The sequence below is a fragment of the Falco rusticolus genome, chromosome 6 (assembly GCF_015220075.1).
Source record: "Falco rusticolus isolate bFalRus1 chromosome 6, bFalRus1.pri, whole genome shotgun sequence".
NCBI lineage: Eukaryota > Metazoa > Chordata > Aves > Falconiformes > Falconidae > Falco > Falco rusticolus.
In genome coordinates, this window is record NC_051192.1 from 13,726,286 (window position 1) to 13,752,557 (window position 26,272).

Sequence of the window (26,272 nt, forward strand, 5' to 3'; positions counted from 1 at the left end):
AAACAGAGGGGCTGAACTTTTTGACCAGTGATGTGGTTATTGAATTTTACCTATATGTGTCAGAAGATGGTAAGTTCTGCCATTTTTGATTCCCTCCTTTCCTTGCTCATTTAACTCAAGTGCTGAGTGACATAAGACCTCTAGATGAGCATGCAGTTTATACTCACTTTACAGATTCTGCAGAGAAATTGTTTTCATAAATGTACTCCATTTTGTCGTACATGGGCCTTGGAAGAAAATAATATTAATTTGGGGTTATCACTAACATTAATTTGGGATTATCACTAATCCCTTGACACTGCACTACCTACTTGGCTGCATTTTCTTAAAGAAGGATGCAAATTCATGATATCATTGTCTGTTGCAGTTCATGTGATATGAATTATAGTCACTTGGGGGGAAATTTTTTTGCTTTTCTCACTTTCTACTAGGAGCTAAATTTGACCCCATATTCATACTAAATGGCAGTTTTCCTCCAGTAGCAGTAGTCTGCTGCATGAAGCTTTTAGGAGTTGATGCCCTCTTAGCACATTAAATAGAAGTTTTACCGACAGAAAAACTTCCTCATAATTTATTAGCTAGAAAATTACAAATCTAAACTAATGTCTTATTTTTATTTACTACTTATTGCATTGTTTCACATGATGATTTACTTTCCTTATCTGTAACTTACATAGCATCTTAAAGGTGCTTGTTAATACAGCGCCTAAGACAATGTACTAGACTGTAGAGGAATAAATACAATCAAAAAGAATAACAAAGCCCTAGTGATGCCAGGAACTTTTTTTTTTTTTGCGTAGTCATGACTCATGTCCCTCTGTAATACCTAAAGTGATGCTGGTGGTATTTTTCATCTTTATACAACATTGACTTCTCAATGAATCCAAGCCAGACCATTTAATTACAAATTTTCTGCTCTAAGGTAGTATTTAAAAATGGGTTTACTCTGTGTAGAAGGAATTAGCTTAATATGTTTACATAAACTGAGTACAAAGATTACTTTTTATTATATTTTGAGTACATAAGGGCAGACAATGAATCTTCCTACCAGTTTGATTTTTTATTCTGCTTTTTTTATGTTGCATGTACATGTGCATGTAGTGTGTGTGCGTGCATACTGCAGAAAAATAATATGGAAGCTAACTGATTTTCTTGGGCTAGCAGAAAAGTCAGGTAATATTAAACAACCAGTAGAAAATCTGCTTGCCAGATTTCAAAGAAACGAGTTACTGGAGCAGTCAAGGCAACTAAAACTGAGTACAAGAAACTTGGACGAGTATAGAGCAGCACAGAGTAGTTGTCACTGAATATTTTTTAGGTAGTGAGACAACTCTTTACTGTGAAAGTTATTGTTTTGTTTGCAAAACAATCTGCTCAAACTGGAATTCAATCCTGTACACATCTTATTTCTGTTGGCAATACTGGAAGAGCTTATAGGCCAGCTAGGTAAAAAGAGGTAAAAGCTGCTGTGGTGAATTACATTGTAGTTCAAAGTTTGGGGAAATGTAGTAAGGTATTTAAATGGACTTGCAATGATATTTAAGTGGCAGTCAAGGAGCCAGCTTAACAGAGAATTGTCAGACTGGACGAAGGAAGTATTTTCTGAGGTCTTGGCAAATCAAAGTATATTGTGTTATTATCATATTGAGAATTTGACTTTTCTACTTGAGTTATTTCTGAGTCTACGAGCAAGCAGACCTCCCTGCTTTTACCCATGCAAATGATAATCAAGAGCCTGAATGAGAAGGCCTGAAGCTAACAAACTCCTTTTTGAGTTTGAGAGTGGTTACAAGTATCCATTTACCTGAGCAGAACGACAAAACATTTTATTTGGTGCATCTGCTTAGCGGACAGATATGTGCTTTGTTTTCCCCAGGGTTGTTCCCCAAATTATCGTTGCTGCCCTGAACACCTCAGTTCCTGCATTGTATCTTCACAGAATCATAGACATTGGTTGGAACAGTTCTCTGGAGGCCATCTGGTCCTGCCTTTTGCTCAAGGTCGGGACTGTTGCCAGCACTAGATAAGATCAGCTCTGACTTTTTTTTCATCAGCTTTTGAAAACTTCCATGAAACGCCACAACCTCTTTGGGTAGATGGCATCTATACTTCATTACCCTTCAAGTGAAGAATCTTTTCTGTAATGTCCAGTCAGGACCTCCCAAGCTGCAACTTAAGGCTTTCCCCCTTATTTTACTATCATTTGCACTTCCAGCAAATTTGCAATTTGTCTTGTTGTCCAGAGTGCTTAGGAAGATACTGAACAGTATCTACCCTGCTACTGACCCTTATGATATTCTGCTTATTACTTGTTGTCAAATGGATGTTGAGTACTTGATTATTAACATTTCAACCTGTCAGTTCAGCAAGTTTTCAACCCATTTTAACATCCTGTTCATGCAGCCCATGCTTCCTCAAGCTTACTAATGAAATTGTTGTGTAAGGATCTTGGTAAGGCAGTCTTACTCAGAGCTCTTAAAAGTGCTTGTGAAACGGGTGATATTTACATTATATTTGAATGCTTAGTATTAGCATGTTACTTATTGGATGTGTGGCTTTGTTTTCTGTTTCAATGGCTGGGACTGGCCTACAGAGAAAGCTCAGTTTGCTTTCTGTGAGCTACTGGACCCTGAAACCTGAGCTGCTGAACAGTCAAAGAGGTGTTACTTCTTCCTTGGAGGCAAGTGAGCGCTAGGAAAAACAGGCTTCCAGAATGAAAAGTGAGAGGGGAGAGAGGTTAAGGGAAGAAGCAGTGCAATGGCGTTCTGGGGAGGACTGGGAGCAGAAACAAGCTGCAGTGATATGGGAAAGAGACTTCCCAGGGAGCGTGGGGACAATGTCTTGAGTTTCCCGCAGTGCAGGAAGCCACTTTATTGCCGGGTGGAAAGCCACTTGAAGGGTAACGCTTCTATCTGTGAGGATGCAGTAGATGGGTAAATTTGCTTCCAACTGTGTTTCATTCCTGTTTTCTCACTATGAGGCTTCTGTGTTTTGAAATGTTCAAATTTTAGTCTTCAGTCACAGCTAACTGCATAATGTGCTACGTCAGCAAGAGCAGAGCCAGCAGGTTGAAGGAGGTGATTTATTTTGTTTACTTGTGAAGCAACATCTGGAGTAGTGTGTCCTATTTTGGGCTCTGCTATACAAAAAAGATGTAGGCATACTGGAGAGGGGCACTGCAGGAGCATGTAACATGTGGGGAGGCTGTCTGTGTGGGCTGGGTTTGTCCAGCCTAAGGAAGAGAAGAGCAAGCCTCAGGAGGGGATCTAGTTGTTGTCTTCCGCCATCAAATTAGTGTAGAAGAGATAGCCAGGCTCTCCTTGCAGGTACACGATGAAAGGGTGGAAGGCAGCAAATACAAGTTGCAATGTGGGAGATTCTGACTAGATATAAGGAAAAACAGTTTTCACAGTGGGTAAACACTGAATCAAGGTGCTGAAGGAGGCGGAGAAACCTCCATCCTTGATGAGTTTTTGGAACTTCACTGAACAAGGCCCTGAGCAATCTGATTTGACTGAAGTTCTCCCTGCCTTCAGCAGGAGGTTACACTAGGTGACCTCCAGAGGTCCTTTCCTATGTAGACTGTTCTACTGTCCTATGAGATGTACACTTACAGGGCACTGTATTGGTGTATCGTGGAAAGTAATGTGGTTTTATGTGCATGAGTATTCTCCTGCTCCTTGGCTTGTGAAAACCATTCAGCAAACTCAGTAATTTCTTTGTATCATGGTTCTCTTACTAATGGCTTTGGAAAGCATTTAATCTTCACATGAAAACACTGTGACAAATCTATTGAAGAAAACTGATTCACTAGATAGGTCTGGTATCAGCCTTTTTGTTGTCCAGTTTGCAAAGGTAGAGTTTGCTTGCATATATAAACTGTCATAGGTAGGACATGGTTTGTTGCAGGCCTCTTAAGGTCATGCTTTTATTTGGACTGCTTACTGGCCCTTCCGAGCATTGTTGTTACTACAGATCAGAAGATCTCATTCTTTGCATTCCTTCCTGCATGACTCTGAAGAGATGGAAAATGGTTAGCATCATTCCGGCACCAACCTAATCTTTTTTGCATTGTTGATAATTTTTTCTTTTCCATATAGTGGCTGAGTACTGTGTGCTTGAATTCTTACTTACTGACAATCTGCTAAATGAAGCTGTCTCTGGACTGAGATCTTGGTGTTCATTGGCTGTGTCTTCAGAGAGCGGGATAGCAAAGCGGGACTCTGTCTGTAGAGGAAAATAGTTGTACATGTGTGTATTTCAGATTACTTTTTTAATATAGTTTAAGTCCTCTGGACTGAGCGTACTCATTATGCTCCTGGAATGCCTCTTCCTTTTCAGTTTTGTCCAAAGAAATCAGATTTGTACACTCAGCCTGGTCACCAGTATAGAACAAAGTGTGGTAGCTGGGTGTTGTCAGGAGGCATGCTTCAAAAGCACAGTCCTGATCTGAACTAAATGCAAATATAGACACACCCATAAAATACTGTTGTTTATGTGAAGAGTATTGAAGTTGAGATTTTTTCACCTGCTTGGGGGGACTTAAACCGGGATAATAAAGAATTCTTGGGGCCATATTAACATGATTCTTAGTCATGTGAACTGTCAGACATTTTAGAAGGAAAACCCATTTTTGGTATACAAGTGAATATCCCATTACTATGGATTATATTCTGATCTGTGCATATCTGTTGTGGAGCTACTGAATAGCCATCTACAAATAAGTTACTATACTAGGGTATACTTAGTTGAATTTCAGACATGGAGAGACAGAATAAAAAGCAAAGGCAACAAAGGCAACTAATGGGGAAGAAAATGTTAAAAATGGGGTTTGGTTCATTCCTTACATTGCTGTGTAAAATATGAAATAGGTGGGAAGTCATGCTTCTCCAACCTGATGGTGGTCTGCAATGAAGTGACTAGCTCAATAAATGAGGGGAGAGCAGCAGATGTTGTTTAACCCAACTTTAATAAGGCTTTTGACACTGTCCCCTGTAACACCCTCATACACAAACTAATGAAGTGGGTACTAGATGAGTGGACAGTGAAGTGGATTGAGAAGTGGGTCGAGAAGTGTGTCGGTTGCTGGGCTAAAAGGGTTGTAATCAGCAGCGCAAAGTCCAGCTGAAGGTTGGTCATTGGTGGTGCACCCCAAGGGTTGCTACTTAAGCTGGTGCTGTGTAGCATCTTGTGGTTTTACCCCAGCTGGCGACTAAGCATTATACAGCTGCTTGCTTACTCCCCACAGTGGGATGTGGGAGAGGGTTGGAAGAGTAAAAATTAGAAAACTCATGGGTTGAGATAAAGACAGTTTAATAGGTAAAGCAAAAGCCACATGCATAAGCAAAGCAACACAAGGAATTCATTCAGCGCTTCCCACCGGCAGGCAGGTGCTCAGCCATCCCGAGGACGGCAGGGCTCCATCATGTGTAACCATGACTTGGGAAGACAAACGCTATCACTCTGAATGACACCCCCCCTTCCTTCTTCTTCCCCCAGTTTATATACTCAGCGTGACACTCAGTGGTGTGGAATATCCCTTTGGCCAGTTCAGGTCAGGTGTCCTGGCTGTGTCCCCTCCCAGTTTCCCACGCTTCTCTAGCCCTCTCACTGGCAGGGCCTGAGAAACAGAAAAGTCCTGGACTTGGTATAAACCTCACCTAGCAACAGTCAAAAGTGTCTGTGTGCTGTTAGCATTTTTCTCACACCAAATCCAAACCACAGCACTGCACAAGTTACTAAGAAGCAAGGTACCTCTATCCCAGCTGAAACCAGGACACATCTTCATTAATAACTTGGATGATGGGAGCAAGTGCACCCTCAGCAAGTCTGAAGACAATAGAAAACCTGGAGGAGTGGCTGGTAAGACCAGATGGGTGTGCTGTCATTAAGAGGGACCTCAACAGGCTGGAGAAATGGGCCAGCAGGAAGCTTAATGGAGTTCAGCAAAGGGAAATGCTAAGTCCTGTCCCTGGAGGAGAACAACTTCATGCATCAGGCTATCCTGGGGACTGACTGGCTGGAAAGAAATGGCCCTGAAGTCCTCGTGAACACCAAGCTGAGCATGAGCCAGCAGTGCATCCTGGTGGTAAAGAGGACCAAGGACTTTCTGGTCAGTATTCAGAAGCGTGGTGGCAGCAGGTTGAGGGAGGTGATCCTTTCCCTCTGCTCACTCCCATCTGAGTGAGGAGTTCTTGTTCTCGAACCAGAGGTCTGGTCTCCTCAGTACCAGAGAGACATACACTGGAGAGACTCCAGCAAAGGGCCATGAAGGTGATACGGAGACCTGAGCATCATACAAGGAGAGGCTGAGAGAGCTGGGACAGTGCAGCCTGGAAAAGAGAAAGCTCAGGGGGAGTTCGTCAGTGTGTATAAATACCTGATGGGGAGGAATGAAGAACATGAAGCCAAACTCTTCTCAGTGTTGTTCAGTGAAAAGAAAAGAAGCAGTGGGTACAAATTGAAAAAGGGGAATTTCATTTAAATATTAAAAAAATAGTTTATAATATTAAAAGTGTTTTATTGCAAGGTGATCAAGTCCTAGCGGAGCTTGTCTAGAGAGACTATTGAGAAATACTCAAACCCTGACTGGGCATGACCCTGAACAACCTGCTGTAGTTTAACCCTGCACAGAGCAGGGGGCTGGACTAAATGCTGTCCAGGCTTGCCTTCCAGCTGCAGCTATCCCTGTCTCTTATCAGTCTTTTTCCCCTTACAGAAAGGGCACAGCTTAGGACTGTTCTTATAAAGCATTCCTATAAAATCTTTGTATGAAGTGTAATTTTCTTGGTGGATTCAGGAGTGTTGGTATGCTAGTATCAGACTTCTCCTGGTTCCTGTTTGCCCACGCTTAGATTTATCGCTTCAGACCGGTTAATTTAAAATGATCAATTGCTTGCACTGATTTAGCAGTCATTAGGATCATTTTATTGCACAAGTTTTGGCACTTCTTCCACTGGCACTTCTTGAAGCTTTTACCCAAATTAAATTCAGGTTCTGTGGAAGTAAAGTAGCTTCCAATATGTTCTTAGTTTAAGTTATTGATGAGCTCCTGTTAGACTTGGATTTGATACTGTATTCCCAATTTACTGATAAGACATAACCCATTGTTGATCTGTGCCTTTTGGTAGGAAACCTCTTTATGTTGCCTTGGATCATTCCTTTTTTATTTTTTTTGTCTGACTTCAGTCATCAGGACAGAAGCTGGAGTTGATTCAGCTTCCCAGTTCTTACCTGGCTCCTCAAATCCAGCTGGCCTGTTTTAATGGACTCTTACGTGTGCTTTGCTGGCAATGTAAAAACTTGAATGACTGAAACCAAACTCCTGTTCTTTTTCTGACGTCTTTTTTGTTCTTTTATGCTGCATATGTCACAATATCTTTGCCTGGATTCCAGGTGACAGACCCAGACAATCTTGATTTTATCTATGCTTAGCAAACTTCAACTTTAAGAACTATTCTTTCCCCCTGCTTTTGCGGCTGAAGGAATGTATGAGCCATAGCAATCTCTTGAGCTGACCTGACCACGTGCTTGGGTTCCACAACTCCCACGCTTTGTTCCATGCTATTTCATTATTCAATATTGCTGTTAAGCATCTTCCTTATGAATCATTGTGACCATAATTCTAATGTATCAGATGATGCAAAGTGGTATGAAATCAAAGTGTGCTCAGGCTTCTTTTTTCCTCTCTCTAGCACTGCCACTCTTAGGTATTCACACCACTATTGTACAGTTCCATTTCAGGTTTATCACGTTCTTTGCTTTTCTTCCCTCCTGCACTTAAAAATCTTTCAAATTACTCTTGTCCTTTTCTTTCCAACACCAACACCAATCATGTTGTCCTGTTAGCATTCCCACAGACATCTTGGAGCTTGTTATTGAATGACAAGTGTGTATTTGTTTGCTGTGCCACCTTTGCCTTTTATCTGTCTCTTCTTTATACTGTACTGAGTATTGAGCTGAGGTGTTGCGAAGCAACATAATAATTTGTCTTTCTTTACCTGGAAGTATTCTGCTGCCGAAACCTGGGATTGCATTGGCTTTTTCTAAATGCTAGTTTGTTACCTTACCCATGCTGCTGGTCTATGGCTTGTAATCCCAGTCTTGATTTTCTTGTGTTTTGAAGACTTGAAACCATTGCCAGTTTTGCCAGTGCCTGTTGCATGGGTTGTCATTACTATGCCACATAAAATTACTGTAATAGTCTGTTTCAATAGAAGTGGTATTAATAGCCTCTCCCCAGCCTGGTATTTCCTCAGTTGGCACTGAAGGTAGTGTCCTCTTCTACACACAGCAGTTCCTATACCAATCCTGTCTTCTCTGCATTAACAATTTGCTGTCCAGTACTGTATTAGATGATTTATTACATGTGATTCCCCATTTATTTATCTGAATTAAAATATGCTAGACAAAATCTATTAAAGATTCTCTTCAAAAAGAAACTAACTTTAAGCTTTTGCTGTCTTTCTTTAGCATTTGAATGTATGGCTTGCACTGATCTCTTTCAAAACCTCTTTGAAAAATCTCGAAAGGTTGTATAGGCTTGCTTGCCTCCTGCGCTTCCACCTATATTTAAGAAAGCTGTGTTTATTTTTGTCCAGTCATATGGTTTTCATGTTGATGACACAACCCGAACTGATCAAATTTGAGGTTGACCTAACCCTCTGCCTTTGATGTGAGGTTAAAGTTTTGGGGTTTTTTTTTATTAGCACTTACAAATAACACATTAAAACAAGAAAGCACTCAAATAATGAGATCTCAAAAATAATGTAAGGGACAAGATGAAGCGGTTAGAAAACTTTATGCTGCAAAAACAGGCTATAGAGGGGATCCAGGAGTCTCTTTTTCCAATTTAGTCATTTTCTGTGGTTTCCTGGGTAGCAGCAGATTTTGTACAATCATAAATGGAGAAGGTCTGAGATAGTGGAAAGAAAGGAGCTTGGTTTTGGTTCTTTATCTCCCATTTTCGAAACTGAAATCTGTCAGAGATCTGTTTCTGTTCTTTCATTTGAATTAAAAACTACATGGACTTCAGATGACTTCAATTTAATAAGTTCTTCTACAGTGTTCTGTTATTATTACAGTTCATAAATTCATGTTGAAAATAACCACCTCTAGCTTCCCATTCACCAATGGAAATAAATAATACTTCAATTCAAAGCAAATTCTTTACAGCTGGGTTCTCCATCAGTATTACATATAAAAAAATTTTAAGTCAGGAATGTAAACTAAAAAAAACCCCAGATATCCTGTGAATTATGAAATCACTGTCTGAGGGTACTGATTTTTAAATGGTAAAGTTATCTCCTTATTCTCTTTATGCTGCCTTTAATTGTGCTATAAAAAATATTGAGGTTTTGCTCAGCTTTTGGTCTACAGGTAGCGCTAAAATAGGTCTTAACTTGTAATCCCTTCAGAGGAACTAATTTTGATTTTGTACGTTCAGCTTGCATAAATGTTTTGCTTCCAGAAATTTGTATAGTAATAAATCAGTAAAAATAATTAGCTGTGTTTATCTTAATAAACTGAAGATTTTATTTAGTAAATTGTATTACAGGAATTGTTGTAACTAGGGAATGTTCAAAGGCATTAGAGGATGAGTCAAAAGATGCAGGCCATTAAAATTTAAATAATTTTTCCAGATCTTAAATTGACATTTAAAAAAACTCATGTAACTCCAAACCTGTCAATGCCTTGAAGATTCTTTATGGCATGCTTTTGTCCTTGGCAACTACTCTGCCTTCTAGAAAAGCTTTTGTTATCTATGTGTTCTCAAAATACCATGAAATATTTGCCCCATCCCTGGAAACAGTCAAGGTCAGGTGGGGCAGGGCTCTGAGCAGCCTGATCTAGCTGAAGACATCCCTGCTCATTGCAAGAGATCGGACTAGATGACCTTTAGAGGTCCTTTCCAACTTAGGATTCTATGATATTTAGTAGCTTTTGAATGTAAGTGGATCTTAAGATAGAAACTCTCTTGTCTGTCACCCACCTTCTCTTTTGTATATTTACAAAAACAAGGCAGCAAGTTGGGACTATTTTTATGGCTGTCAGAACACTTATCTTTATGAATTAATGCCTTTTAGTCCCTGTTGGCTTATGTTGCTACTAAGGTGGAATCAGTGTTAGGCTGTGACTGTACCTTGCCCCTGTTTCATGACCACTGTGCATCCTGGCTCATAGCCAGATGCTAAACCGATGAGGGTTTCTTTCAGTGGTCAGCAAGATGCTCTTTTAATCTTTTATGTGCAATTTTTTTATACTACGGCTATCATTACAGTGAATGTGATGTCTTGGAGACTTCAGTGGGCTTCTCTTAGGACAGTCTTAATACAGGGCAGGCTGCCCTGCAATAATCTGCAGCTTGATATAGGAATTGTTTCGCTGGAGAATTTGTTCTTTTTAATATCTACATACTGCGTGTGGTCTGGTACATGTCCCTTCAGAAATTTGGCTGCATTCATTGGTGTACGTAAAAATTTTTTGTAAATGGCAACCAGATGTTACAATAATATTTTAAGATGCTAAAAGAGCATTGACGGAACAGGAAATGTATAACTCCTACAGTTGCTCTATCTAAAAGATAAGAAATTATTTTTTCTTCAAGTTCTAATTCAGTCATCTTCAAGGAATGTTTCTTGGCTTGTGACTGTCTTCAATTACTTCCTTGTGTCATAGAAACATAAACGTGCTTGTGATATACACTTAGGAATTTAGAGTGGGAATAAATCTGTATTACCTGCAGAGCATATCCTTTCCATGAAAAATGGTTACTATCATGGGATATAATGCAAAGCTAGAATACTTTTTAGCAGTCTTTTAAGAGCTAATTTAGAGTTGTGACCTTTCTCTGTTACGCATGTTTTGGAGCATGAATTTCTTCTTGTTCAAGTTGATGAAACCAGTGCCATGGAATAAAACAAAGTAGTTCCAAGTGATCCTTTGAGAGCAGGTCATACATCCAAGATGCCTCTTGCTATGTGTTGAATATTTGAGCCTAATTTTATCTCTGTGGCCTGAGGAAATTGTAATATAATTGGTGATATATCAGGTGAACTGAAATAGAATTTTGCTTGTCCATCTGATGATGGAAGGGTGAGTATGAAATTATGACTATAAAAGCTCAGTTTATGACTAAAATTTATTACTATTTTAAAGTTGCATATTAAATACAAATTGTATTTTTTGTCTTTTAAGCTATGAAGAAACAACCCCCTTTCTACAGTAAGCTCTACTTGCTTTGTGGTGCAAGGGAAAAGATTCCTTTACAGAGGAAAGCTGCGAAACAAATAGTGACCTCCAAACTAATACAATCTCAAATTCATATTTGATGGTAAACGTCGGTATGGAGTGTTTTACATCAAAGGGCACAGGGTGGAGAGGAGTAGGTTTTTTTAGTGAGACTTCCCTTACCCCTGCCTCCAAAACTGGGATCCTGTACAGTATATGAAAAGTGAGGTTCTTGGATTAACTCTTAATGGTTCAAATTTTCTTATTTTTGATTGCTTCAGTGCTGACACTGTTTCTCTTCATAGCTTATTTGCGCTGTTTTAATGTAACTGATTTAAAGAGAAAATTAAGTGATTTATAGCTATGTGATAAACTTCAATTCCCTGTGTAGAGGAAGGCTATAGATTCTCTATCAAAGCTGTATCCATAACTGTTCTGTGAATTGATTCAGTGAATTGATAGAAGAGAATATTACCTTGCATTCTTGGTAACAGATTACAAAAATAATTAGCAGATTAAAGTTAAATCATCAATAAATATTCCCAGATAATTTGAAGATCTTATTTGTGAAGAAGTATAAAATAAGTAAGCACACTTTGCTTGATGATGATGTGAAGTAAGGTGTGATAAGGTTGTAAGCAAAACTTAGAGCGGATAATAACTGTGGCACAAGTGGTCACGATTAGAAATGAAGAATTGAGTAGCAGGTAAATTTATATTTTAACTACTGTTTTTATTAAAGAGAGACTCTTCACTTGGATGTTTAAATCTAGCTTGGACAAAATTACAGCTGAACTGCTCTGTAGAGAGCAACTCCACATCAGCTTAATGAGCCTGCATCTTTGTGTCTTCAATGCAGAAGTCAAAGGTGGTTGCTTTGGGATTGAAGTTATGAATTTGTGGAATTTTTATTTAGCGTTTTCTGAGATCTAGTGATATTTTTTTCACCTTTGCAATTTGAACATTTTAACGTAGATTTTTTTTAAAAAATAGTGATTGAACAGTTCCATTAGGTTCTACAAGCTAACTTTGTTAAAGTCTGACTGGGAGTGGGGGCAACTAAGAAGTCTTAAAAACAGCATCTACAACAGTAAGTTCAAGCATGTTTGTCTATGTAAACGTGGCTAGTAAATCTAGCTGTGCCACGTAAGTAGTGTTTTCTCCCAGCAGTTCCTGGGCATGGGTGGAGCTCCACAGCAGCTGAGATGTTCCCAGCTGAAGACCAACAGTACCGACACAGATGGGGACTGTTGTGTGCTAGTTGGTCTCAAAACTAAGCTTAATTCTGGGCAGGCTTAGTTTAATGGTGTAACTGTAAGTACAGTTCAGGAATCAGTCCAAGGTCCAAATGTATGTAGCCATTTCATCTGCAAGCTTCAAAATATGAACCAGCATATTCCCGAATTCAAACAAGTTCCTAAGCAGGGTTTGCCTAGATGTAAAGCAACCAGAAGACCATAAGAAGCTGTAAAATAAATAAAAATCTGAGGCTGGGAAAGTGTCGTGCTTCCAAGAAAACAAGAAACTTCACAGAACTTTATAGAAACAGTTGTTTCTGTGTTTTCAAGTTTTTACAGGGATTCCTGATTAAAATTAAGTTACTTAAATAAAACAAACCCAAGAAAACACCTGTAAACCAAACAAACCCCAAAAGCTAAAGTAACAGCTAAACTGCTCTGATTAGTTGGAGCCAATATTTTGCTTCTCCCTCTCCAGCCTTTGGAAAAAGCTCTTGATAAGTCACTGTTGTCTAGGCTTTCCTACATGATTAAGAGTAACGTGGTGAGGAACATGTGTGCCTGAGGTCTTAACTGACAGTTTGCACCTAACTATAAACTTTGCATGGCATATACAGAACTGCTGCCTCAACTGCAAGGATGGCTGGTGCCGTTGTTTGAAAGTGGGAAGAATCTGCGCTGGTAGACATAGAGGCTTTCTCTGTATTAGGTATTTCAGTAGTAGCTCTGATTTGGCCAGAATATCTGGTGCAGACCAGATTTCTTATGAATCTCGATGACTCGATTCAGAAATACTTCAGGGTTGTTTGGTTTTTTTTTTTTTTCCTGAAGACTATCAAAACTAGAATGTGTTAGGATTTTTGTATGGAAATGTTCTTCTACTAGAAAATGTCTTGGTTTGCATAGTAGCGTACATTTGGGTTCATTGTTTGCAGCTCCACGTTTCAGAAAGAAGTTGATTATTTTAATATAGGCAAGTTGCTTTGAAATTAGATCAGCTTTCTGTCACTTGTATTTTTAAAAGTATCTGCTATTTAATTACTGTCAATTTAATATTGACAATGCATTGAAATGCCCTTTTATTAGAGTGAATCAATGTACAGAATGACTGAATGATTTAGAACTGTATTAAATAAACATTTTCTGAGACCACTGTACTGATACTTCATGCATGAGGTGACTGTATGGGAACTAGCTCTGTTTTAATTTTTTAATTTTTGTTAATATCTGTTTAGAGCTGTATCACACTTTATAAAAACTACTGAAATATTGAGTAGACTGAGAGTGTAAACCAGAAGAATGGAAGACTGGTTCTGGTCCATCTCTGGGTTGGGTCACTGGAAGAATATTTCTCAAGTTCTTGTTGGGCAAATAAGTCTGGTTTTTAGGGAGAGGAAAAGGAAGAAACTGAATCTGATCTGTTATATCTTCACATAATATACAGGCTCTTAAATGGGCCATCATGGTCTCTTCTGTTTGTGAAATCATGAAATTAGCCTTGTGGGGAAGGACTGAGATAAAGCCATTTTGTAAATACATTACAAGTTCACTAATACTTTAGAATTACTCAGATTTTTTTTTTTCTTATCGCTTGCAATTTTTTCCCCTCTAGAGCATGTAACTTCCTTAACAGATGTCACATTTCACTTTAGAGCCACTGGAGAAACTTGATACCCGACCTTTTGGTCCCATATTATCTATCTCCATCTGTCCTTTGCACACACATAAAAGAATAATAGCAGAAAATTTATCAAAATGGAAGACAGTGTCATCTTCTGTCTGTAATGAAGACAAGAATGGATATTTCTATATGGCAAATTGTACGTATCAACACTTTTTTTGTGTGTCTGCATTTGGATCAGGGGATTAACAGGAGAAGAGACTATCTGGTTTAAAGTGCTGCAGCAAAATAAATAGCCACCCTATAATATCAGGATAAAATAGCAATTACATAAGAAATCTGTTATTCATTGCTTCATTATTTTCTGTCTGACTGTATGCTGTTTGACAGTTTACTTTTTTTTTTTTTTTCCTTTGAACTGGACTGCTTTTTCTGGCTTGGCAGTAAGCACTGTTTTCTCTCAGCACAGCCATTACATCTCTCACCTGTGTGTCCTGTGCAGAGCTGCAGCTCAGAGATAAGGTTGGTCTCTCACAACAGTGAGCATTGGTATTCCAGCCTCTACTTTCAAGGGCATTTTGCTGTGAAGCTTCTCAAATGACAAGGAAAACATACAGGCATGTTAAATACTCTTGTTAGACTGAGACAAGTAAGGGTAAATGGAAATGATTTAAAAATACATTTTGAAACTGTTAGAGTTCATGGATAACTGTAAATCACATTTTTAGGTGGGATTATTGTAGGCCTATCCCAACCAGCATCATGCATTAAATTGTGTCTAGTGATGGAGACTACCTGCCCTTCTCAGTTTACACTTAAAATCCAAATAAAACACAGGGCTCTGAATGTGTGTTCTTGCATGTTCTTTGACCAAGGTCATAAAGGTAGTTCAGTGAAGAACTGAATCCATTTCTTCAGCATCTTGCTCCTGTGCCAGTCTATGAGCTCATCAATCTTCCCAATGTGAACTGAGAAGGTGCCTGAGATTTCAGGGGTTTTTGCAGCTCTCAGAGCATTGGCCTGGCATCCTTTGTGTGTGGCAGTCTCTTCAGAATCCATGCATGACCTGGCTTTAAATCTTTTTTCAAGTACTGCAAGACTAAATATATGTGCTTCACCTGTTTTGCTGTCTTTGCTCATTCTATCACTTCTATAAAATTAAATTATAAAATTATATATATATAAAAATTAAAGATAACATAAAAATCCACTGATTAGAAATTTGCCTGGGAAATCTGTTTTACATATGCTCCTTGACCTTGCCATACATCTACACAGTAGGTAGTTATCTCCATTCCTATCTTGCTGTTGAAGAGATTGAGGCACAGTGGTAATGTGTAGAATTCAGTTCAACACTTTAAATTTAAACATCACCTTAAACATACAGTGCATATGCAGTGTATGTTTAAGTTTTTGCAGTAGTTGCTGGAAATCTAGTTAGTAGTCAGTGGAGGTTAGAGAGCAATTCAGACCATCCTAAACTACACAAGAAGCGAATGGTTGGCAAAATCCCACTCTAGAGTCCATTGGGTGTATTGAATATGAAGCTTTCAGTTGCCCAAATGCAGGTACTTAGTGCTAATTTAAATATTTTAAAGAATGTTTTGGGGCCTTTGGCTGATGGTTCAGAAGAGAAGGGTCTTCCAGAAGTCCTTTATCACATTTGTCAACCCTGTGCATGTCCTGGATACCCTAAGGCATCTGACATTGCACTAGCTATCCATGCTGAAGCACTAAAACCGAGTACCAAATCTGTTGCCTACAATGGCAATGTATATACCAGGGTGTGGAGATCTAAGTTTATTTCTCTTAAATTTAAAGCTGAAACCTATGCAATTTATCTGTGATACTATGTAGACAGACTGCAAATAAATTTAGCTTACACTACAGGGTTATGATCCTCTTTTGTTATCAGGGATTCATGTGTGTGTTATGTATTCTATGGGTGGCCATCTGTTCACCAAATGAATCAAGGACATCCTGACTTGTGAACCACGTCAGTTTGTTTTATGAGGGGGTTCTGTAGTCTGGAACCGTAACAGTTCTTACTTTGTGTGGATCTGGCACAGAGAAGGATTTGTAACCATTTCCAGTAGACAGAAAACACATGCACTGATTTCCACCCCTTCACACCACCCCGCTTCCTCACACATTGAAGCTTAAGGACTATGAACAGTGCTGCCATGTTAAAAGTAATTGAACAATTCTGACGTAGAGTTGAAACTTGTATGTAGCTAAATGACACAGTCATTTATTCATCCCCTGAAGTATTCTCACATTATCATATGTGGAACTTTGAGTTGCTTGGTATTATCCTTATTAAAGGAAGGAGAAATCCTTCATAATGTTTATTATCTGTTTTATTTTCTGACACTTGGACCCTGAGATTCTGAGGTCTGTAAGTGTGACTGATAGGAAGTTATTACCTACAAAAAAGCAAAATACCACTTACAATACAGAAAAGTTACCTCTCCAAAAATCAAGGCCCGCCAAGGCATGGTTCAGCTAGGGATTTTCCAAGCTCTAGAGTTTCTATATGTATGAGTAATGTACTGATTTAGAGTTACTCTAATTTTAATTAAACCTCTGTTCTCTCTTTTTTCCTCTGGCCAAAATTCTCTGTCTTTAAAAATTTTCAAACCATAGGAGTGATTATTTGTTATAAGAAGGGATGAATTGGAGTCTTTTTTTTAGCTACAGGTGTTAACAATTTAGAATATGTAGAAACTTTAACTTGGGGGTCAAACTCATCCTGGAAAAATCAGTGGTTTTGCAGCTGTTGGATAGTTTGTTGTTCCTTATTTATTGTAAATGACAGTTACATTTTCTTTCTAAAAGATGGTTTATTTGACATACAATCCATTTATCACCTTTGGGGATTCAAAAATGAGCTAGTTGCTCTATTTTACATCTTTGATACTGCTGTGTTCCATAGTCTCTGAACATTCATGAATTTTTGATGGAAATCTAGAATCTAGGAAAGAGGAAGTCGGTGCAGATAGGCTTCCTCTTGCTTAACATACTCCTGTTTCAGCTGTTAACTCTGTTTTTGGATAAGTTTGCTAATGGACATTAATGGAGTCTCAGGCTTTTTCATGTACTAAGAAGGGCGTATGTATCAAGAGTTAAAATCCTCACAACATTGTTAAAAGGGGCATAATAACAGAGTAACATTTGATGGCCATTTGGTTGGGGAATTAAGAGTGGGAATATTATTTCCAGGTAACCGTGAATTCCTCTAGCACTGTGATGCTAGCTTATAGCAGCAAATCATAATATATTTTATCCCATTTGCTGTCACATCTCCCTTAACCTCAGATATCTCTCTCTGAACTGTGTCCTGAAAATGCTAACCTTTTGCCCTTCCATATATACAGAGCATAAACTGCAGTGCATTTAGAGACGGGGATAACTCCTCCCCTCAGTTCCCAATTCTTGACCCAAATTCCCATGGTCTGATGTAGTGGTGGTGTGTTCCTCTGGCTGGATTTATCTGTTACTTCCATTCTTTTTGGGGACAGTTTACTTCAGCATAAGTTGAAGCTTACTGTCAAAAGAAAAGAAATAGTTATGCATGTTCTTTTTCCTTTGGCTGAGCTGAACCCAACTTAGTCTTCAGTAGTCTACTTTCTTTTAATGTCTGTATGAAAGACCTCTTTGAAGGAGCAAACTTTGCTCCTGAAGAATGTATCTGGTTGGCCTTTCTTACCGTCTGCTGCAGAGAGAGAAACTGGAAGAACTGTCGTTTTTCTGGGCTTTTTTCCACATCTCTTACATAAATTTCTATGGGTTGTTAAATGTTTTTATCTTTTATAATTCTGCTAAAAGACAGTAGCATTTGTAGAAGTATGTTCCTAGTAACAGGTATATAAGGGAGCTTGCTTTAAATACCTTTGACTTGTGTAATAGGCTAAATGAGATTGGTAAAGACTCACATCATTAAAAACATTTGAGTGAGAGATAATATGAATCTATTTATGGTCTTCCATTCAAGTATCAAAGGGTCATTGATGTAGGGTTTCTTTTTATTGTTCTGGATTTGTACAGCACCTTAATTTGGTTTACACCTGCAAGCAGAGCTCCTATAGAAATAACCCCTCTATTACTAGTAATAATGAGCACAAGCTTCATCCAGTGAGCAAAAAATGTCACACTTGCTTCTGAATTTAGCTGCTGCTTTTGTTTACACTGTGGCTGATGTTACTCTCAGGTCCACATACAGAGAAGTTTCACTAAGGCTAAGTCAGTAATAGTTTGCTTGCAAAAGGAGGGTTAAGATTTTGCACAAGTTGTTCTAATGACAGTTGATCTTGAACAGTCTTAAATCTGTGGTATTACTTATGTGTATTAAACTGAGACATAGCTGTAGCTATGGTAGCACCATAGAAAAACAAACATTCCACACATGGGAGTAAAGGGTTGTAGACTAGGATTGGTTATCCCAGGCACTGTACAAATCCAGAACACAAGATTGGCCAAGATTGGGTAATCTTTGTTTTTGAGAAGCAAAACCAAATAGGTTTTTCTCTGTAAAGAGCTCAGTAAAATGCCCTAGTGAGCTAGAGGGGTTTTTAAGGGGAAAAAAATAGGTTATGCTTAGGAATAGACAAGAAGAAACAAGAAATTAAACTAATTGTGATACCAGTATGGTTTCCTTATTCGGATGGAGTGAAAAAATTGCAGTGTTTCTGTTTTGAAAGTAGATTAACAGTAGAAGTGCAAGAATAATCATGAAATGGAACATGTCAGTTCATACACCATGTACCAGTTTTTGTAAGAAGATTAAGGAGATGGGCTACTGAATTGATAGGTGGCAGTTTTAAAGATGAAAAAAGGAAAGGAATTATGGAACTATCCAGTGTAGCACTGTATCGTAAGACCTTTTTTCTGTCACTGCTATGAAACCACATTCAGGCCAGGCATCACTTTCACTTCAGATGTTTTTCTAGACCTTAGTGATCAGCATCATTTAAATCTTTATCTTTTCCTTTTTCAAATGTTTGTTATGTTTTTTTGTTCTGTTGGTCCATTACTGCTAAAACTTTCATTAGGCTCAGATATACGTGACTCGTCTTTGCTTTCAGTGTTTCCTTCCAGCTCTTTGAGAACCACTTACAAACTTCTCAGTTTTCTCATGACATGATTTTTCCATTGCTGCCTGCTTAGAACTTCAGTCAGGCATGTTTATGGCTTTTCTCTATGAGACTACATCTGTGTGATATTCAAATGCATGAATAAAAGTTCCTCTAAACATTCACAAAAACATTAGCTTTTCTAAAAAGTGTTTTCTTAAGGTTTTGAAAAAAAACTTGTTGGTGATTGACTGGTGTACAAAACGATTGATTATCATAATAAATTATATTGATTCATTTGCTGCTTTGTACTAACCTATCCATTTCTGTTGATCGGTATAGTCTTGCAGTATAGTCTTGTTTTGTAAAATCTTTAGTGCTGGGATAAGTTTTTGTCCTGGTTCTGGATCTCAGTTTGTGATTACTGCTGAGGGGGCTACTATAAATACAAGTTAAAAAGTGGGCAAATAATTTAATAGAACTTGGAAAAGAATGGTTTGATAATTCAGCTTTTCTGTATCAGCATCTAACCTTACTGCCAGCTCGCAGCGGTAAAGAACAAATTACTCTGTGGAGATTTTTCTGTCATCAGCTAATCTGGAATTCCCTGTGCTTAATAAATGTGCAGTGCTGGTGAGAGTAAAATGGGAAGCTGGGTGGTTTGAGTCTGGTCTGAAGCTGCTTTTGCCATTAGGTGTCTGTTTGGTGCAAGGATGTATTTTCCCCAGGCGTCTTCATATTAAATTTCATTAAAAGTATAGTAGTCCACAGCCCACACTGACCACAGGTCAGCATACATGTCTGGGAGTTTCAGACAACCTAGTTCAAATGCCAGTAGCAAATTGGGCAGCATCACAGAGTGTAGTACAAGCTACATTATCTGTCAACGAAGCAGAGCTAAGCAGAACAGTCTCTGACATTGAGCTGTATGCTTCTGCAAGGTTTATATTCATAATTAAATGTTTTAATTCTACCTGTTAATCTGATTTACCCATAAATGTCATCTCTAGGCCTATGACAATTGAAATTAAATTATGGATCACAAGAATGAAACATCAGAGGAAAAATAATGGTGCAAGTCTGAGATAAAGATCAACTTTAGAAGTCCCAAATTTGTAGATATTTCATTTCTATCATTAAAAATAAATTTGTAAAGAATCAACAGACTACTGAGTCAGCAGGTGTAAAACACCTTCACTTAAGTCTGTTTCTTTACCGTTGCATTTGTGAAGGAGTAACCCTAAAAGCAGATGGTATAAAGGTTGCCTAGTGTGAGGTCCTCATTTCAAGGCAAATTTGTGTGTTCTGTTCTTTGAAGGGGTATTGACTTCCACATCACACGCAGGCATGCTGCTGAAGATGTGTCACGGTGCACCTTGTATGTCTAAGTACTGGGATCAAATCTGCAGTATGTTGATCACTCCTGATGATAGGACTATGTATTCTCTAATCTCATGTGCGAGGTTATATAGCATGCTTTATTAAAAAAGAAGACTTAGAGCTATTAAAAGCAGAATGCTGAGGTTTTAATTGTTTTTGGATTTTTTCTTTCATTATTGCTCTGCTGTGGATTTTAAAGTGTAATAAAGTAATGAGCATTACCTTGAGCTTAGTGACTTTAAACGCTGGGTTAATTTACACTCGGAGTGGAGCTTTCAGTGTCAGGTGATCTTTTTTGCCAACATAAGCACTCAGCTGAAACAACAGCTATGACTCAGTTGCCAGTGAATACTGCTTGAATTGATTTAGTCGGAGTTCAGATTTAGCACATAATCATGTTCAATTTGATCCACTGTGCTGCCTAGAGATAAAAGGGTTGAAAAAATAGATTTAGCTTATGTCAGTCTTTGTGGTGATGTCATTGCCATGAGAGATGAAATAGCGCTGTTACTATGCTGTGCCTGCTCAGTTGGTGGGTGTACGAGGGAAAGGCAAGGAGCAACTCAGTTAAGTGCAAAGAGCTTGTGTCGGAAGCTAGCAGTTACTGTCAGCATTGAACCAGAATTTTGGACTGTTCAGTTGCAATACTGAATTGAAGATTATTTTTTTTTTTCTTTCAATCATTTGTTACTCAGAGGTTGCCTAACTCTGTGTAGAAAACAGGGGGATGCCAGCCCCTAGCATGGACTGTGATGTCTCCACTTTGGTTGCCTGTGGGGTTGATGTGGAGATTTTTGCCAACCAAGAGATTAAGGTATGCACCTTCAATTCTTTTGTTACAGATACTTCTTAGAAAAGCCTTTGGGAGCAATAGGCATTTCTATGTAGCAATTCAGAATAAGGAGGCAGATGAGATTCTGCTGCAATAGTAAAATATATGCAGTTAAAAAGATCTGTTAATTAAGGGAGAGAAATATGCCTGCTTTTTACTGTGTTTTGATAAGCTGAAAGAATAGGCTGGTGTTTACGCTTTAATGATATAAGAAATGGGTTATATAACTGACATCTGTGCATATACATGTTTCATATTCATAACAAATCATTCATTGTTAATTTTGTTGAGATATTTTTAGTCCAGTGTCACTTTTTAGACCAGCCTTGCCATAAATGTTATTTATTGATGTTGATAATCTTCAGATATTCTTACTCATTTGAACAGAAGCTGTTTCTTTTCTTCAGTTCCAAATCACGTATAAAAGTATAAATTTTTTTGTGAAGAGGATTAAGGGTTGTAGCAAGTATTTTAGTGCATCTGCAATATAACAATACAAAAAGTTGTGTATCTTGCATATCATATGAATATCTCAAAAACAATGCTCAAATTTAAGCCTTGATATGCTGGACTCAGTCTCTTAACTGCTGTAGAAAAGTCATTGTGTGTAATTGTTTACTGTTGAAATCAATTAACTTTTTAATTTATTCTCATATTACTGCAAGAAAATCACTGTGAATTAAGTTTGAAAGAAGAATGTTAAGTATGCTTTTCACAGATCATCTGAGAAAGCTTATAGGCGTAATACAGTGATATTCAGCAGTTTATTTGAAGGACAGAGATATAGACAACACCAGTTTCTGATCTGATTGTTCTTAGCATTGAAGGAATGGAACAGGAAAAAAAAAGATTTACAAATTGGAGGTCAAATTTTCAACCTCTGTTCTGTTTAATTCTGAGTCAAACATTGAAGCCCATAGAAATATCTGGAAATAAAACCACTTTCATTTGCAAGTGGTTATTGTGATTTTTATTTCCCTGTTAGTTTGTTACCAAGTGATATGTATACTTTGTACAGGTGCTTTTGTGTTGCCAGCAAGAGGTTCTTCTTAATTTAAGAAGCTTTTTCTTAACAGTTTAATACTGTATTTAGAAATTATATAGTGAGTGATTCAGAGGAATAGTTCAGGTGAGCAGTATCACCTGCATTGGTACATGTTTCCTGTAATGCTTTGAAGTAGTGAAATGTTCATCTGCTTATTCCTTATTTTTCTTCTTTTTCACTCAAGAACATATCTTTATTATTCATAATTTAGGATATTTGCTATGAGCTTGTACCTGGAAATGTCTTTTAGTGTCTGGTCCATGTTCAACGTAAGACAATTAAAGTTATAGTGATCTTCTTGTACCCTTATTTATATGACAGTAGCAATGAAAAAGCAGAATTCTGGCTTCCATAAAATTAGCAGTGAGCTTTACATTGACTTCGGTAAGACTTAATTAGCCGGATTTTAAGCTGCAGTGTCTGGCAAGCGTGGCCCAGGAACATGGGCTAAAAGAGACCAGAAGGGTTACAGAGACATTACAGGAATTGTAATTCCTTTTATGTGACTTTGACTTTTTGTATTTTGTTTGCTTTGGTTAAAATTGCCTTCTCCCCCCACCCCACCCCCCCTTTTTTTTCCCTGATGTCTGAATTAAAATGTTGAGTGCAAAGACTTTGGGTATATTTACAATGGAGACTGCACTGCAGACTGCACTGCAGCTTAGAAACAGTGAGTCTACTTTGAAGTTGTCTGGTTTAGATGCTAGAAGCAGTCTGTTCTCAGTGACACACAGCTCACTGCAGACTAATTTTCACTTAGTTGTCAACAAACTGGGTTGTTGGAGGCTGTACGCAGCACTGCTGCAGCTAGGCTGCTTCCAGGGCTCCAGCCTAGCCAGCTCTGTGCTGATTCTCTCTCTACACAGCAGGCTACATTGTAGGCACCCTCTTTGTGAAACTTTCAGCACTACTTATTTACAATATTTACAATAGCTATTGTAAAGATGGAGAGACTTACTGTTCTTTGCTCACTCCCAGAGGAATTGCAAAGAAAAAAATAAAAAATGGTTTTTAGTCTGCAAAAGGGGTTCACTTCAAGGTGGGTTCTTTTGTAGACAGTGTGGTCACAGTCAACAAAAAAATGTTTATGTTGACTTTGATCAGATGACAGGAACATCAAGCTTTAGGGTTAAAAAGGAAGGAGACTGTTTCTGAGTAGAGATGGGTGTGGAAGGTGAAGTAAAAGAGCAAAAGGGAAAATTTTGGATGCCCCATCCCTGGCCTTGTTCAAGGCCAGGCTGGATGTGGCTTTGAGCAACCTGGTCTAGTGGAAGGAGGCCCTGCTCATGGCAGGGGCATGGAGCTAGGTGATCTTTAAAGGTTCCTTCAGTCCAAACCATTCTGTGATTCTATGAAAATCAAGCACAGAAATCCTGCCTTCATCTCCTCCTCTGTTCTGCCATGAGTACCCCTTTGCCTGGCCCTTCTGCAAGTCAGCTGGAAGGCACAAGCAGTATTGAAGACTGAAGTCTAGGCTATGGTTCTTTCAGTTTTCTTCTGCTATAGAGCTTTTGCCATAGGGGAAAGGGGTTTTTTGTAGGGAACCTTCTGGCTATGGGAAGGGAATGTTCCTTCAGTGGTAGAACAGACATATTAAAGATTTTTTGATACATGTGATGCTTGTTGAGATTTGCCATGATGAGCTATTAATCCTGTAGAAGTAGTTCTCTAATGTCAGCAAGGATTGTGGTTTGGTTTTTAGGATACGTGTGCAGCAGAGCTTGCTTTCTTTCGATTTAGGTTTAGAACTGAAGCAAGGCTTTGGAGGAGGGTGCTGGCTGGACGGAGCCATGGTTGTCCCGCTTGCAGTGTGTGGGGTGGGCGCACCTGGGAGGCTGGCTGCAGCTAGCGGGCTGAAGAGGGGGTGGGCAGGAGCTGCCCTGTTCGCCGGGCTGCAGTGGAAGAGCTCGATAAGAGCTTGTAGAGCAGGAGCCCTCGCTTCAGGTGGCAGTGGTGACTCCTTGGAATTGCCGCTTTTCAAGAGCAGTGGCCCTTCAATGCTGGGGAATTCTTACATGGAGAGGTAATGTCTGGTACTGGGCACAAGGCTTGAAGTGGAGCGAGCTGCTTAGCTTATCGCTGCTTTTTCACCTATGGAAGTGACCTTATTCTGTAGGCATTATGCTCTTAGCATCTGGCACACAGGCTCGGAAATACTCTTTTTCCATTTGGCCTCTGGAACAGGAGAGCAATTACTTAGTACTGAAGGCAAAGCTTTTTAGTTCCAGCATTTGGAGTGGCTCATCCTTTCAATAAACAGAGGCTTGTATGAATGCCCTGAAACTGGCAGCAGGCCCACAGCACTGACACCATTGGTTTACCATCCACGAACCCATCCAACAGGCCTTTCCATTTTGATCAGCTGCTGCTTTGAATTGTCTTATAACCCCAAAATTGGGTGAGGGTAATCAACACGCTACTAACTGTACAGTGCCTGTATATCAGGAACTAGTAAAGTTGAGAAGGCGACCGTAGAAATCACCAAGTACAGTTCTGCTTTGAAGTTCACCTGGATAATAAAAATTCTTGTTTCAGTGCCTCTAGATGATGATTTTATGTAATGATGTTCGTTACATAAGCAATTAGTTAATGAATATCTTGTTTATTTCTAATAGAGACATTCCAGACATCACTGAAATAGTGGAAGAATTCAAACTCATACTTCTTACTCTAAGCAAGATATTCCTGTATCATTAATTCTTCATGTGCTCTCTTCAGTTATGTTCACATGCGCCGTTCTGCTAGGCAACAAGCAATGATTGGGACAACGAGGCAGTGCTGTAACAGAAGAAATACTAATGGTACAGACTGATTGAATTTGTATCTGAAGACAGTAATGTAAAGTAATGTGGATAGGACCATTATCTTAATGCAGGGAAAACCAATATGGACGTGAGCCAGGCAGTGAAGGGAAACAGCAGAAATAGTTTCACTGTTTGGACCGTATTGCTTTGGGGGATTAATCCCCATTGGAGCAGGATCTGTCAATCTGTAAATCATTATTCAGTTCAGATGCTCCAGTGAACACACTGCTAATACTGGTTGTTTGAGATGGATGGTTTGGAGATCAGTCATTGCCCTGTAGTTGCCTTTGAGAGATTTAGCAGTCTAACATCATATCTAAACTTCTGAGTTCTAGAGGGTGAAATCATACTAGGTTCTTGTGTTTTAAACTCTCTGCTTCAATTATCTGTTTGTAAAAGTGGCATCCACAAAGATGTTCTGTGGTTTAAAGTTTAAGTGCTCTAACATTAGAGTCATGGCAAAGAGATGCTGAACAAGAAGACTATTACAGTTTATCAAACACATCACTAACACACAGGCTGCCAGGATCCAGAAACTGTCCAAGCTAAGCCTCGGTTGCTGCTGGATTTTGTGTTTTCCATCCACTATTGATAGTGGTGCCAGGACTGTGCGTGTGGGCTTTTCTTGAAAATTTCCCCCATTAATATGGCTTCGTGTCAATAAACAACTTCTTCTAAATGTCAACAGAATTAATTTTTTCCCATGGGAGACTGCTGAGACTGTACTGTCTAACTCTCCTTGAAGTAACTGTATTTATTGACTTCCTAGTGTTGAGTCTTGACACTTTTCTTCGGTATAGATCATACAGGTGAGCCTTGATTGCTGCTACCTTGAAGCATGACGGCTTAGCTGCCCTCTGCACTATATGATATTACGTATTTAATATCTTCTGGGCAAATAGTAAATTTCTCCCCTTTTTTTCTCATTGACAATGCTTCTAAAATACACATGCATTCATCAAGTTTGGCTCCAGCCTGTGATTTCCATCTAGAATTAACATTGATTTCTGCTCTGTTCATGTTAGTTCCGGACAGCATAGATCACCTTCTC

General features: G+C 38.8%; 1 protein-coding gene across 3 annotated transcripts in view; it reads left to right on the plus strand.

Annotated features, from left to right (window-relative positions):
• RCAN2 (regulator of calcineurin 2) overlaps positions 1-26,272 on the plus strand; it is a 92,461-nt gene that overhangs the window by 27,673 nt on the left and 38,516 nt on the right. The window contains exon 1 of one of the 3 annotated variants that reach the window (XM_037392076.1): positions 21,048-21,354. The exons of the other annotated variants lie outside the window; for them this stretch is intronic. Coding sequence (XP_037247973.1) covers positions 21,268-21,354 — 87 coding nt within the window. The 5' untranslated portion in view covers positions 21,048-21,267. Of the gene's footprint in view, positions 1-21,047; positions 21,355-26,272 lie in introns of those variants that run through there. 3 annotated transcript variants of the gene reach the window in all.